Below are 11,929 nucleotides of genomic sequence, written 5' to 3'. Positions count from 1 at the left end.
CCTGTGTGTCACACTGATTACTGTCCCCTCGTCTCCCTGTGTGTCACACTGATTACTGTCCCCTCGTCTCCCTGTGTGTCACACTGATTACTGTCCCCTCGTCTCCCTGTGTGTCACACTGATTACTGTCCCCTCGTCTCCCTGTGTGTCACACTGATTACTGTCCCCTCGTCTCCCTGTGTGTCACACTGATTACTGTCCCCTCGTCTCCCTGTGTGTCACACTGATTACTGTCCCCTCTCCCTGTGTCACACTGATTACTGTCCCCTCGTCTCCCTGTGTGTCACACTGATTACTGTCCCCTCATCTTACCCTGTGTGTCACACTGATTACTGTCCCCTCATCTTACCCTGTGTGTCACACTGATTACTGTCCCCTCATCTTACCCTGTGTGTCACACTGATTGCTGTCCCCTCATCTCCCTGTGTGTGTCCCCTCATATCCCTGTGTGTCACACTGATCACTGTCCCCTCATCTCCCTGTGTGTGTCCCCTCATGTCCCTGTGTGTCACACTGATCACTGTCCCCTCATCTCCCTGTGTGTGTCCCCTCATCTCCCTGTGTGTCACACTGATCACTGTCCCCTCATCTCCCTGTGTGTCACACTGATTACTGTCCCCTCATCTCCCTGTGTGTCACACTGATTACTGTCCCCTCATCTCCCTGTGTGTCACACTGATTACTGTCCCCTCATCTTACCCTGTGTGTCACACTGATTACTGTCCCCTCATCTTACCCTGTGTGTCACACTGATTACTGTCCCCTCATCTTACCCTGTGTGTCACACTGATTACTGTCCCCTCATCTTACCCTGTGTGTCACACTGATTACTGTCCCCTCATCTTATCCTGTGTGTCACACTGATTACTGTCCCCTCATCTTACCCTGTGTGTCACACTGATTACTGTCTCCTCATCTTACCCTGTGTGTCACACTGATCACTGTCCCCTCATCTCCCTGTGTGTCACACTGATTACTGTCCCCTCATCTCCCTGTGTGTCACACTGATCACTGTCCCCTCATCTCCCTGTGTGTGTCCCCTCATCTCCCTGTGTGTCACACTGATTACTGTCCCCTCATCTTACCCTGTGTGTCACACTGATTACTGTCCCCTCATCTTACCCTGTGTGTCACACTGATTACTGTCCCCTCATCTTACCCTGTGTGTCACACTGATTACTGTCCCCTCATCTTACCCTGTGTGTCACACTGATTACTGTCCCCTCATCTCCCTGTGTGTGTCCCCTCATATCCCTGTGTGTCACACTGATTACTGTCCCCTCGTCTCCCTGTGTGTCACACTGATTACTGTCCCCTCGTTTCCCTGTGTGTCACACTGATTACTGTCCCCTCGTCTCCCTGTGTGTCACACTGATTACTGTCCCCTCGTCTCCCTGTGTGTCACACTGATTACTGTCCCCTCATCTCCCTGTGTGTGTCCCCTCATATCCCTGTGTGTCACACTGATCACTGTCCCCTCATCTCCCTGTGTGTCCCCTCATGTCCCTGTGTGTCACACTGATTACTGTCCCCTCATCTTACCCTGTGTGTCACACTGATTACTGTCCCCTCATCTCCCTGTGTGTGTCCCCTCATCTCCCTGTGTGTCACACTGATCACTGTCCCCTCATCTCCCTGTGTGTCACACTGATTACTGTCCCCTCATCTTACCCTGTGTGTCACACTGATTGCTGTCCCCTCATCTCCCTGTGTGTGTCCCCTCATATCCCTGTGTGTCACACTGATCACTGTCCCCTCATCTCCCTGTGTGTCCCCTCATGTCCCTGTGTGTCACACTGATTACTGTCCCCTCATCTTACCCTGTGTGTCACACTGATTACTGTCCCCTCATCTCCCTGTGTGTGTCCCCTCATCTCCCTGTGTGTCACACTGATCACTGTCCCCTCATCTCCCTGTGTGTCACACTGATTACTGTCCCCTCATCTTACCCTGTGTGTCACACTGATTGCTGTCCCCTCATCTCCCTGTGTGTGTCCCCTCATATCCCTGTGTGTCACACTGATCACTGTCCCCTCATCTCCCTGTGTGTGTCCCCTCATGTCCCTGTGTGTCACACTGATCACTGTCCCCTCATCTCCCTGTGTGTGTCCCCTCATCTCCCTGTGTGTCACACTGATCACTGTCCCCTCATCTCCCTGTGTGTCACACTGATTACTGTCCCCTCATCTCCCTGTGTGTCACACTGATTACTGTCCCCTCATCTCCCTGTGTGTCACACTGATTACTGTCCCCTCATCTTACCCTGTGTGTCACACTGATTACTGTCCCCTCATCTTACCCTGTGTGTCACACTGATTACTGTCCCCTCATCTTACCCTGTGTGTCACACTGATTACTGTCCCCTCATCTTACCCTGTGTGTCACACTGATTACTGTCCCCTCATCTTATCCTGTGTGTCACACTGATTACTGTCCCCTCATCTTACCCTGTGTGTCACACTGATTACTGTCTCCTCATCTTACCCTGTGTGTCACACTGATCACTGTCCCCTCATCTCCCTGTGTGTCACACTGATTACTGTCCCCTCATCTCCCTGTGTGTCACACTGATCACTGTCCCCTCATCTCCCTGTGTGTGTCCCCTCATCTCCCTGTGTGTCACACTGATTACTGTCCCCTCATCTTACCCTGTGTGTCACACTGATTACTGTCCCCTCATCTTACCCTGTGTGTCACACTGATTACTGTCCCCTCATCTTACCCTGTGTGTCACACTGATTACTGTCCCCTCATCTTACCCTGTGTGTCACACTGATTACTGTCCCCTCATCTCCCTGTCTGTGTCCCCTCATATCCCTGTGTGTCACACTGATTACTGTCCCCTCATCTCCCTGTGTGTGTCCCCTCATGTCCCTGTGTGTCACACTGATCACTGTCCCCTCATCTCCCTGTGTGTGTCCCCTCATCTCCCTGTGTGTCACACTGATTACTGTCCCCTCATCTCCCTGTTTGTCACACTGATTACTGTCCCCTCATCTCCCTGTGTGTCACACTGATTACTGTCCCCTCATCTCCCTGTGTGTCACACTGATTACTGTCCCCTCATCTCCCTGTGTGTCACACTGATTACTGTCCCCTCATCTTACCCTGTGTGTCACACTGATTACTGTCCCCTCATCTTACCCTGTGTGTCACACTGATTACTGTCCCCTCATCTTACCCTGTGTGTCACACTGATTACTGTCCCCTCATCTTACCCTGTGTGTCACACTGATTACTGTCCCCTCATCTTACCCTGTGTGTCACACTGATTACTGTCCCCTCATCTTACCCTGTGTGTCACACTGATTACTGTCCCCTCGTCTCCCTGTGTGTCACACTGATTACTGTCCCCTCGTCTCCCTGTGTGTCACACTGATTACTGTCCCCTCGTCTCCCTGTGTGTCACACTGATTACTGTCCCCTCGTCTCCCTGTGTGTCACACTGATTACTGTCCCCTCGTCTCCCTGTGTGTCACACTGATTACTGTCCCCTCGTCTCCCTGTGTGTCACACTGATTACTGTCCCCTCGTCTCCCTGTGTGTCACACTGATTACTGTCCCCTCGTCTCCCTGTGTGTCACTGTTATTTCCTGTGCACTGACACCTTTTCTTCTCTCTTGTAGTTTGGTTATGTCATCTTTGGCGCAGGAGGCGGAGGCTGCAGGGAATTCCGGTACGTGTCACTTGTTGTTGCCTTCTTGTGACCTTTGACCTGCCTGTACCTTATTCCTTCTCTGTGTTGCAGACTCAGTGGTGGCAGTGGTGAGCGCCCCCTGCTGGCAGACAGAGGAGTACACCATCTCTAAGGACTGCTACAGCTGTAACCAGTTTGAGACGGTGAGTGTTGTCTGCGGAGCTTACGCTCTATTCTCGCCCCCGATCACCATAGAGACGGAACAAAACGCGACCTTTAATTCGAAGTAACCTTTAATACATGTGACCCCCATCAAAGATCCCGCCCCTCTGATAATGTATGCAATAAGGATGAGTGTGTGAAAACACGAGATGTATAATCGCACCGCAAAACCGTAGGTTCTTATAGAGAAACAACATGCAGCAACTAAGGGTTAATAACGGGACATCAGTGGTTAAGGGGCGGAGCAGGGGCTGACACAGACATAGATGGAGGGTAAATAACCAAAAGTGCAAGAGTACGAGTGCAACATAAAAACCTGCACCGACGTGTTTCTCCAGTTCAGCTTCATCAGGGAGACATCAATGTAAAAATAGACTGGTGTTTCCCAACCTGAGTGCCTCCAGCTGTAGCAAAACTACAACTTTCAGCATGTCCGGACAGTCTTCAACTGTCCGGGCATGCTGGGAGTTGTAGTTTTGCAAGAGCTGGAGGCACCCTTGTTGGGAAACACTGTAATAGACAGTACCCTGATGAGCCTGGACTGGTGAAACACGTAGGGGATGTTTTTTTTTTTTTTTTTTTAATGTTGTACTCGTACAGCTGCACTTTTATTCCTACTACTAATATATGCAGAAAGCTCTTGTGGTTATTAACCCTTCATCTATGTCTGTGTTAGGGTCTTAATAGTGTAGCAGACAGGGCCCAGAGGGGAGGGTAGGGTATGTATAACCTAACCACACCAATGTCTTTCCTCTACCTGAGGTCTGTAAATTATTGCAAAACTGTAGGTACATAAATGTATAAAGAAACAATGTGCAGCAACTAAGGGTTAATAATGAGACATAAGGTGTTAAGGGGTGGAGCAGTGAGGAACACAGACATAGATGAAGGGTTAATAAACAAAAATGCAAGAATAGAAGTATAACACAAAAACCTGGTCCCCTACGTGTTTCTCCAGTTCAGTTTCATCAGTGGGACTTCCAATAGGTGGCTGCACTTCAGCGTACAAATAGACTGGTGTTTTCCCACCAGAGTTCCTCCAGCTTTTGTAAAACTACAACTCCCAGCATGCCCCGTCATGGGCACCCTGGTTTGGAAACACTGAAATGGACTGTGCCCTGATGAGCCTGAACTGGTGAAACACGTAGGGGACCAGATCCTATCCTGCATACTGGTGTCCCATGGCCACTAACCACAATCTTCTTGTTCTGCACAGAAGACCCTGGGTCAGTGCGGCATCACCGGGTTCATCGAGCAGGTCACCTGCACCAGCACCAACAAGTCTGACTATAAGAGGTGAGTGGTCACCAGGGATCGGGGAGGGCAGGGGGAGGAGAACCTTCTTCTTGTGTAATGCCTCTGCCCCTCCCCTCAGCTGTCGTTCCGCCCCCATGGAGAAGCGGATGTTCTGGCAGTTTGTGGGAGTCATGTTGGCGGGCACCGTGGCTCTCTCCCTCCTGGTGATTTCTCGGCAGAGGACGCTGGATCGGCGGGCGCTGGAGAAAGTACGGAAACAGATTGAGTCCATATAACAGACTGTGGAGGCCCTGGGGCCCCCGGAGTAGAGGTTCTGCGTCCTGGGGCCCCCGGAGTAGAGGTTCTGCGTCCTGGGGCCCCCGGAGTAGAGGTTCTGCGTCCTGGGGGCCCCGGAGTAGAGCTTCTGCGTCCTTGGGCCCCCAGAGTAGAGGTTCTGCGTCCTGGGGCCCGCAGTGTAGAGGTTCTGCATCCTGGGGCCCCTGGAGAAGAGGTCCTGTATCCTGGGCTCCGCGGCTCCCCCTATGTTCAGGACCAGGCAGCGCACTTTACATTTCCAACATGGTGGCTGTGGAGGCTAATTACCTGGAGTGACAACCAATCAGAGGCTGTGTAACCAGATGACATCACGACCACCAGAGGGTGATGGAGACCCCAGTGCTGGACGGTGTATTTATTTCTCTCTTGTAGAGTTTTTTTTTTTTTTTTTATTATTGTCTCTTTTGGAGAATAAAGTTGTGACAGATTTTAAGTTTTCCATTGAACATGTGGTTTATGCCCTAGAATTAAGGGGTCACTTATCATTTACACAGTGACCCCACCAGCAGAATAGTGAGCGCAGCTCTGGGGTATAATACAGGATATAACTCAGGATCAGTACAGGATAAGTAATGTAATGTATGTACACAGTGACCTCACCAGCAGAATAGTGAGTACAGCTCTGGAGTATAATACAGGATATAACTCAGGATCAGTACAGGATAAGTAATGTAATGTATGTACAGTGACCTCACCAGCAGAATAGTGAGTACAGCTCTGGGGTATAATACAGGATATAACTCAGGATCAGTACAGGATAAGTAATGTAATGTATATACACAGTGACCTCACCAGCAGAATAGTGAGTACAGCTCTGGAGTATAATACAGGATATAACTCAGGATCAGTATAGGATAAGTAATGTAATGTATGTACACAGTGACCCCACCAGCAGAATAGTGAGCGCAGCTCTGGGGTATAATACAGGATATAACTCAGGATCAGTACAGGATAAGTAATGCAATGTATGTACACAGTGACCTCACCAGCAGAATAGTGAGCGCAGCTCTGGGGTATAATACAGGATATAACTCAGGATCAGTACAGGATAAGTAATGTAATGTATATACACAGTGACCTCACCAGCAGAATAGTGAGTGCAGCTCTTGGGTATAATACAGGATATAACTCAGGATCAGTACAGGATAAGTAATGTAATGTATGTACACAGTGACCTCACCAGCAGAATAGTGAGTGCAGCTCTGGGGTATAATACAGGATATAACTCAGGATCAGTACAGGATAAGTAATGTATGTATACAGTGACCTCACCAGCAGAATAGTGAGTACAGCTCTGGAGTATAATACAGGATATAACTCAGGATCAGTACAGGATAAGTAATGTATGTATACAGTGACCTCACCAGCAGAATAGTGAGTACAGCTCTGGGGTATAATACAGGATATAACTCAGGATCAGTACAGGATAAGTAATGTAATGTATGTACACAATGACCTCACCAGCAGAATAGTGAGTACAGCTCTGGAGTATAATACAGGATAAGTAATGTATGTACACAGTGAATAAATATATGTATGTGTGTGTATGTATATATCTCCCCTCCCCTCCCCCTGGTATGATTCGGGGCCCATCCCTGGTGCGGACCTTATTTCATCTAATTGTTTCTATGACCGATAATGGATCAGACAGGACACGGTTGTATAGAAAACGTCTCGTTTTATTTCTTATCTCTCCCGGTTTTGGGGGCTCGGAGATAATCTTGGACATATTGGAGGATTATTTACAGGACCTGAGGGGAGATGATGGATCGCCTGATAATGTGGAGCAGTCGCATGGCCTCTGGATTAGTGGTGGACGATGAGATAAGCGGTAACTCCGCCTGTGACGTCAGCCGGGGGTCATCACCCTTAACTGTTCTGATAGGTCTTGAGTCATTGTTTTTTTTTTTTTTGCTGGGGGGGGGGGGGTCTCAGAGACATCTCAGGAAGAAGTAACTGCAGGAGCTCCGCAGGGGGCAGTCACACAGCTTTCCTATCCGGGCCCCTTTCTTCACTGCACAGGCCTCTCCCATGATGCACTAGTAAATGAAAAAAAAAGACACTGACATTAGCCACCAACATATATATGCTCCTGAAACTCTTTTTTTTTTTTATTAGAAAAACACAAAACAAGCTTAACCAGCTATAACATAAATAAGAAATTCTGTAGTACCAAAAACAAAACCCTGCCTAACCGGCCAGCCCAACTTTACTAAAATATGCCTACTTTCCCAGAACTCAAAACCATCCATATTCAGGAAACACACAACAAGAAAACAAAACAGAAAGCACACCATTGCAAATTTTGTTTTCCTTAAATAAAAATCATCATATCACACATGCATTAACTTACAAAGACTAGACCAAATTAACTGAATCCTCATCCAGGACTAACGAAAGTACCAAAGAAAACATAACAAAACTATCAAATCAACACACTCACACGCATACCGAAAATGAACATAAAAATAGCACAACTTGGCTTATCAGAATATAAACATAAAATGTAGCACTACCCTGCTATAACTCAAAACCATTCATACTTGGGAAACAAACAATAAGAAAACAAAACAGCAAACATAACAAGCACACTACTGCAAAAAATAATAATAATAGTAATAAACCACACACACATTCAGTTACAAAAACGACCAAATAAACTGAAGCCTCATCCGGGACTAATGAAAGTACCAAAGAAAACATAACAGATACTCCTGCTCTATTAAAAATCATGACACCACATATCAACACAACAACTGGTCCGACTGCCATATTTACAATAATGCTATATACTATGAAACAAAATCACAAATAACATTTATAATATATAAAATATATGCACTACAGAAAACACTTACAAAATCAATAAAAAACCCTAGGAAAATCCCTACACTAACAACTGTCCCCTCACCCACACCACCCCTCCTGCCCATGGGTCAGAGTCCATACTGTTCATACAGTTCACAAAGTCCAGTCCTTAACTGACCCATGTCAGGTCCCAAAAAGAAGCAAAACGCCACCACCCTCAAATATACCCTCCCCACCTAGCACCCCTCTCAACCAACTTATACACAAACTTATACACACTGAACCACAACCCACTTTAGGCCTAAGTTCGGTGCCTGTAAGCCCTTCATAACGCTTAAAACAAAAAGCTATAGTGCACATGCATTAGCCCACCACCAGGAAGAAGGATGGCAGACTTGATAAATCAAAATAATTTTAAACTCTTTCCCTAACTCCCCCTATGATTTTCCATAATTCTATCCCTCCATTAAAACTGACCCTGCTGTCACCCTCTCTCTCCCTATAATACTGCCCCTAACCAAAATAAAGGTACTCTACCCAAAAGGTCTAGTACCTAGGGCACATCAAAACTAAACCCTCTCCACAGGAGAGAAGCTCTACTGGTACCAAGACTGCTATACGTCTTGCTCCAAAGACCTGATCTTTCCGAGGTCAACGTTGACGTTCCTACAGACCTCCACCTCGGAGAGGACTTTCTGCTGTATAGACACGAAACAACGTGCGTTCCACATGTGGTACCTAACCAATAAACTGACTAGAAACAAAGTGCCGCAATCTCGGCCACCCAGGGTCCTGAATGCCCCATAAGCCCACTCTAGATAGGTAAGGCCAGCAAGTTGACTCCAGCCGATGGAAGGGCCCACCCGGTTGTAAACCCTATGTTAAAGGGACAATGAAGGAGGAAGTGGTCCATGCTTTCCAGTGTGTCCCCACACTCTTCTCGGGGACATCCCCGGTCATCAGAGTTCCTGTACTTCTGGTTGTCCCTTACATATAGCTTCCCCTGAAAGCAGCACCAGGCTAAGTCCCAAAACTTCTGGGGGATCCTTTTAATGTTTAAAAGATACAACCCCACCCTGAGATCCCGACCTGGGCAGTCCCTGAGCGCCAGAGGCTTCCGGAAGATATCCATGGGGCATACGGAGGTCCTCCAATTGCCCTCCCCTCTCCCATTTCTGGAAGAAAGGCGAAAACCACTCCCTACAGGAGAGTACCCATGGAGGAGCACGGTCTTTCAAGAGGTTTGAGATGTTGGCTTTAAAGAAGGTGTTCGTTAAGAACACCACAGGGTTTACCATAGATAAACCCTCTAGTCACCTTGTGCAGTACGTAACCTTCCTCTTGACTAGGTTCATCCTGTTCCCCCATAACAGTTGGAAAAACTGGCTGTAGATCCTAGTGTAGTAAGCCTCTGGCAAGATAAATACACTGCCCAGATAGATAAACAAGGGGAGCAGATACGATTTCCACTGGTTTACCTTCTGAGCGGCATCCTGGAGCTTACCATCCCAGTTTTTGGTGGGATAATCATTCTGGCCGAATTTGATGTCTAAGACTATTGCTGATTCTTGGGGCCCTGGAAGGGTGTCCGGGAGATCAAACGTGGGATCCCCCCTCCCAGCCAGAGACTTTCACACTTATCCCGGTTGATCATAGACCCGGATGCCTCCGAGTAGCGGTCCACCTCTGACATCACCACATCGACCTCCTCCCTTGAGAAGACGAAAATAGTGACATCGTCAGCGTATGCCGCCACCCTCTGGATTTCCTCTGGTTCCGCCAGACTCATCCCGACTTCCGCCAATGGTCCGCGACTCACCCTCCTAAGGAAGGAATCAATCGCGAACACATATAAAAGCAGCCTCAAAGGACAACCCTGACTGACTCCGAACCCCACCTCAAAAGAGTGATCAGACCAACCGTTCACCAGCGGAAAGAGCTATGGGCCTCCAGTTCCCAGTATGGCTGGGATCTTTACCCTTTGAGAGAAGAATCAGGGCTGACCTCCTCATTGACTTCGGCAGAGTGCCTGAGGAGAGACACTCATTGAATACCTCAGTGAAGAGGGGAGCTAAAGTCTCCTTAAAGGTTCTGTACCACTCGGATGTTAAGCCATCCGGACCTGGCGACTTCTTAGGGGCAAGCCCCTCGATCGCTAATCTCACTTCCTCTTCCCTGATTTCTTCTACAAAAACATCAAGAGAGGGGTCTACCCCTGGCTCAGGAATGGTTTCAGCCAGGAAACCTGACATTTCATCCCGATCTAGATACTTCCTTCCCAAGAGGTGCGACTAGAAGGATCTGATGACCTCCAAGATCCCTAATCTGGACCGATTCAGAGATCCCGTACTATCAATCAGTCCTGAAATGACTTAACTCACTGACATCTTAAAGTTTCTGTAAGGGTCGGGTGAGCGGTACCTCCCATAAGCCCTCTCAAAAACCAAAGATGCGTGTCTATCGTACTGACACCTCATCAGCAAGGACTTCACTCTGGAGATATCCTCTCGGCTACCTCCAGTCGAGACGAGAAGCTCAAGTTTCCTCCTCAGACCCTGATACAGGCGGTACCTATTCAGGGACCTGAGGCTCGAGATCTGGCGGATGAACCCCGCAACCCGCTTCTTGAATATCTCCCATCACTCTGACTTACTACTACAAAGGCCCAGTAAAGGTACCTGACTCTGAAGAAAATCCTCAAAGGACTGTCTGAGCTCCGCTTCCTCCAGGAGGGATGAATTCAGCTTCCAATAACCTTTACCCATCCGGGGGGTCTCTGAAACATTCAGGGACAACTAAATCATACAGTGGTTGGCGAATTCCTCCTCAACCACGGACACTGCAGAGCAGACTGCTTCCTCCTCTAAATAAAACCTGTCTATCCTAGACCGGCTGCTACCTCGATGAAAGAGGAAACCTGCCTGGCCTGAAGGGCTCCGGATGTGGGCGTCCTCTAGGCGAGCTTCCCTAACTATACTATTAAGGGCCACACAGTTGTAAGTCAGTGGATTATTGGAACCTCTCCTATCTTGGGACCTCGTGACATTATTGAAGTCCCCTCCCTAAATCACCTGCCGACTCGAAAAAAGAAAGGGCTTAAAGGAGTAGTCCAGTGGTGACTCAGTGGTGAACAACTTATCCCCTATCTTAACGATAGGGGATAAGTTGCAGATCGTGGGGGGTCCGACTGCTGGGGCCCCCTGCGATCTCCTGTACGGAGCCCCAACAGCCCGCGAAAAAAGGGGCGTGTCGACCTCCGCGCGAAGCGGCGGCCGACACGCCCCTTCAATACAACTCTATGGCAGAGCCGAAGCGCTGCCTTCGGCAATCTCAGGCTCTGCCATAGTGATGTATTGAGGGATGTATAGAGGCATGTCGGCCGCCGCTTCTTGCGGGGGTCGACACCCGCTATCTGGCCGGAGAGCCGGGGCCCTGTACAGAGAGATCGCAGGGGGCCCCAGCGGTCGGAACCCCTGCGATCTCAAAGTTTTTCACCACTGGACTACCCCTTTTAATCTTCATAAAGAGATCCTTACGGCCCCACCTGGTTTGTGGAGCATAGATGTTAATGAGCTGGAGCTCTTGTCCCTTCATGACGACATCTAAGATCAGGCACCTTCCCATTTCTAATTCAATAACCCGTCGGCATTCAACAGGAGCGGCAAAAAGGACCGCCAGCCCACTATACGG

At 48.6% G+C, this 11,929-nt stretch overlaps 1 protein-coding gene across 2 annotated transcripts in view; it reads left to right on the top strand.

Moving 5' to 3' along the window:
• The window catches only part of JTB (jumping translocation breakpoint), a 6,421-nt gene extending 567 nt beyond the window's left edge, over positions 1-5,854 (top strand). Inside the window, exons 2-6 of one of the 2 annotated variants that reach the window (XR_008849074.1) lie at positions 3,627-3,676; positions 3,749-3,840; positions 5,076-5,155; positions 5,235-5,576; positions 5,607-5,854. Coding sequence is in view for 1 of the 2 variants with exons in the window: in XM_056547331.1 (XP_056403306.1) it covers positions 3,627-3,676; positions 3,749-3,840; positions 5,076-5,155; positions 5,235-5,391 (379 nt within the window). In the remaining variant the exon portion in view is untranslated. Of the gene's footprint in view, positions 1-3,626; positions 3,677-3,748; positions 3,841-5,075; positions 5,156-5,234 lie in introns of both variants that reach the window. The other variant, XM_056547331.1, reaches the window with a different exon arrangement.
• The last annotated feature ends 6,075 nt before the right edge of the window (positions 5,855-11,929 follow it).

This window comes from Hyla sarda, chromosome 11, assembly GCF_029499605.1.
Source record: "Hyla sarda isolate aHylSar1 chromosome 11, aHylSar1.hap1, whole genome shotgun sequence".
NCBI lineage: Eukaryota > Metazoa > Chordata > Amphibia > Anura > Hylidae > Hyla > Hyla sarda.
This window is presented reverse-complemented; position numbering and strand designations above follow the sequence as displayed.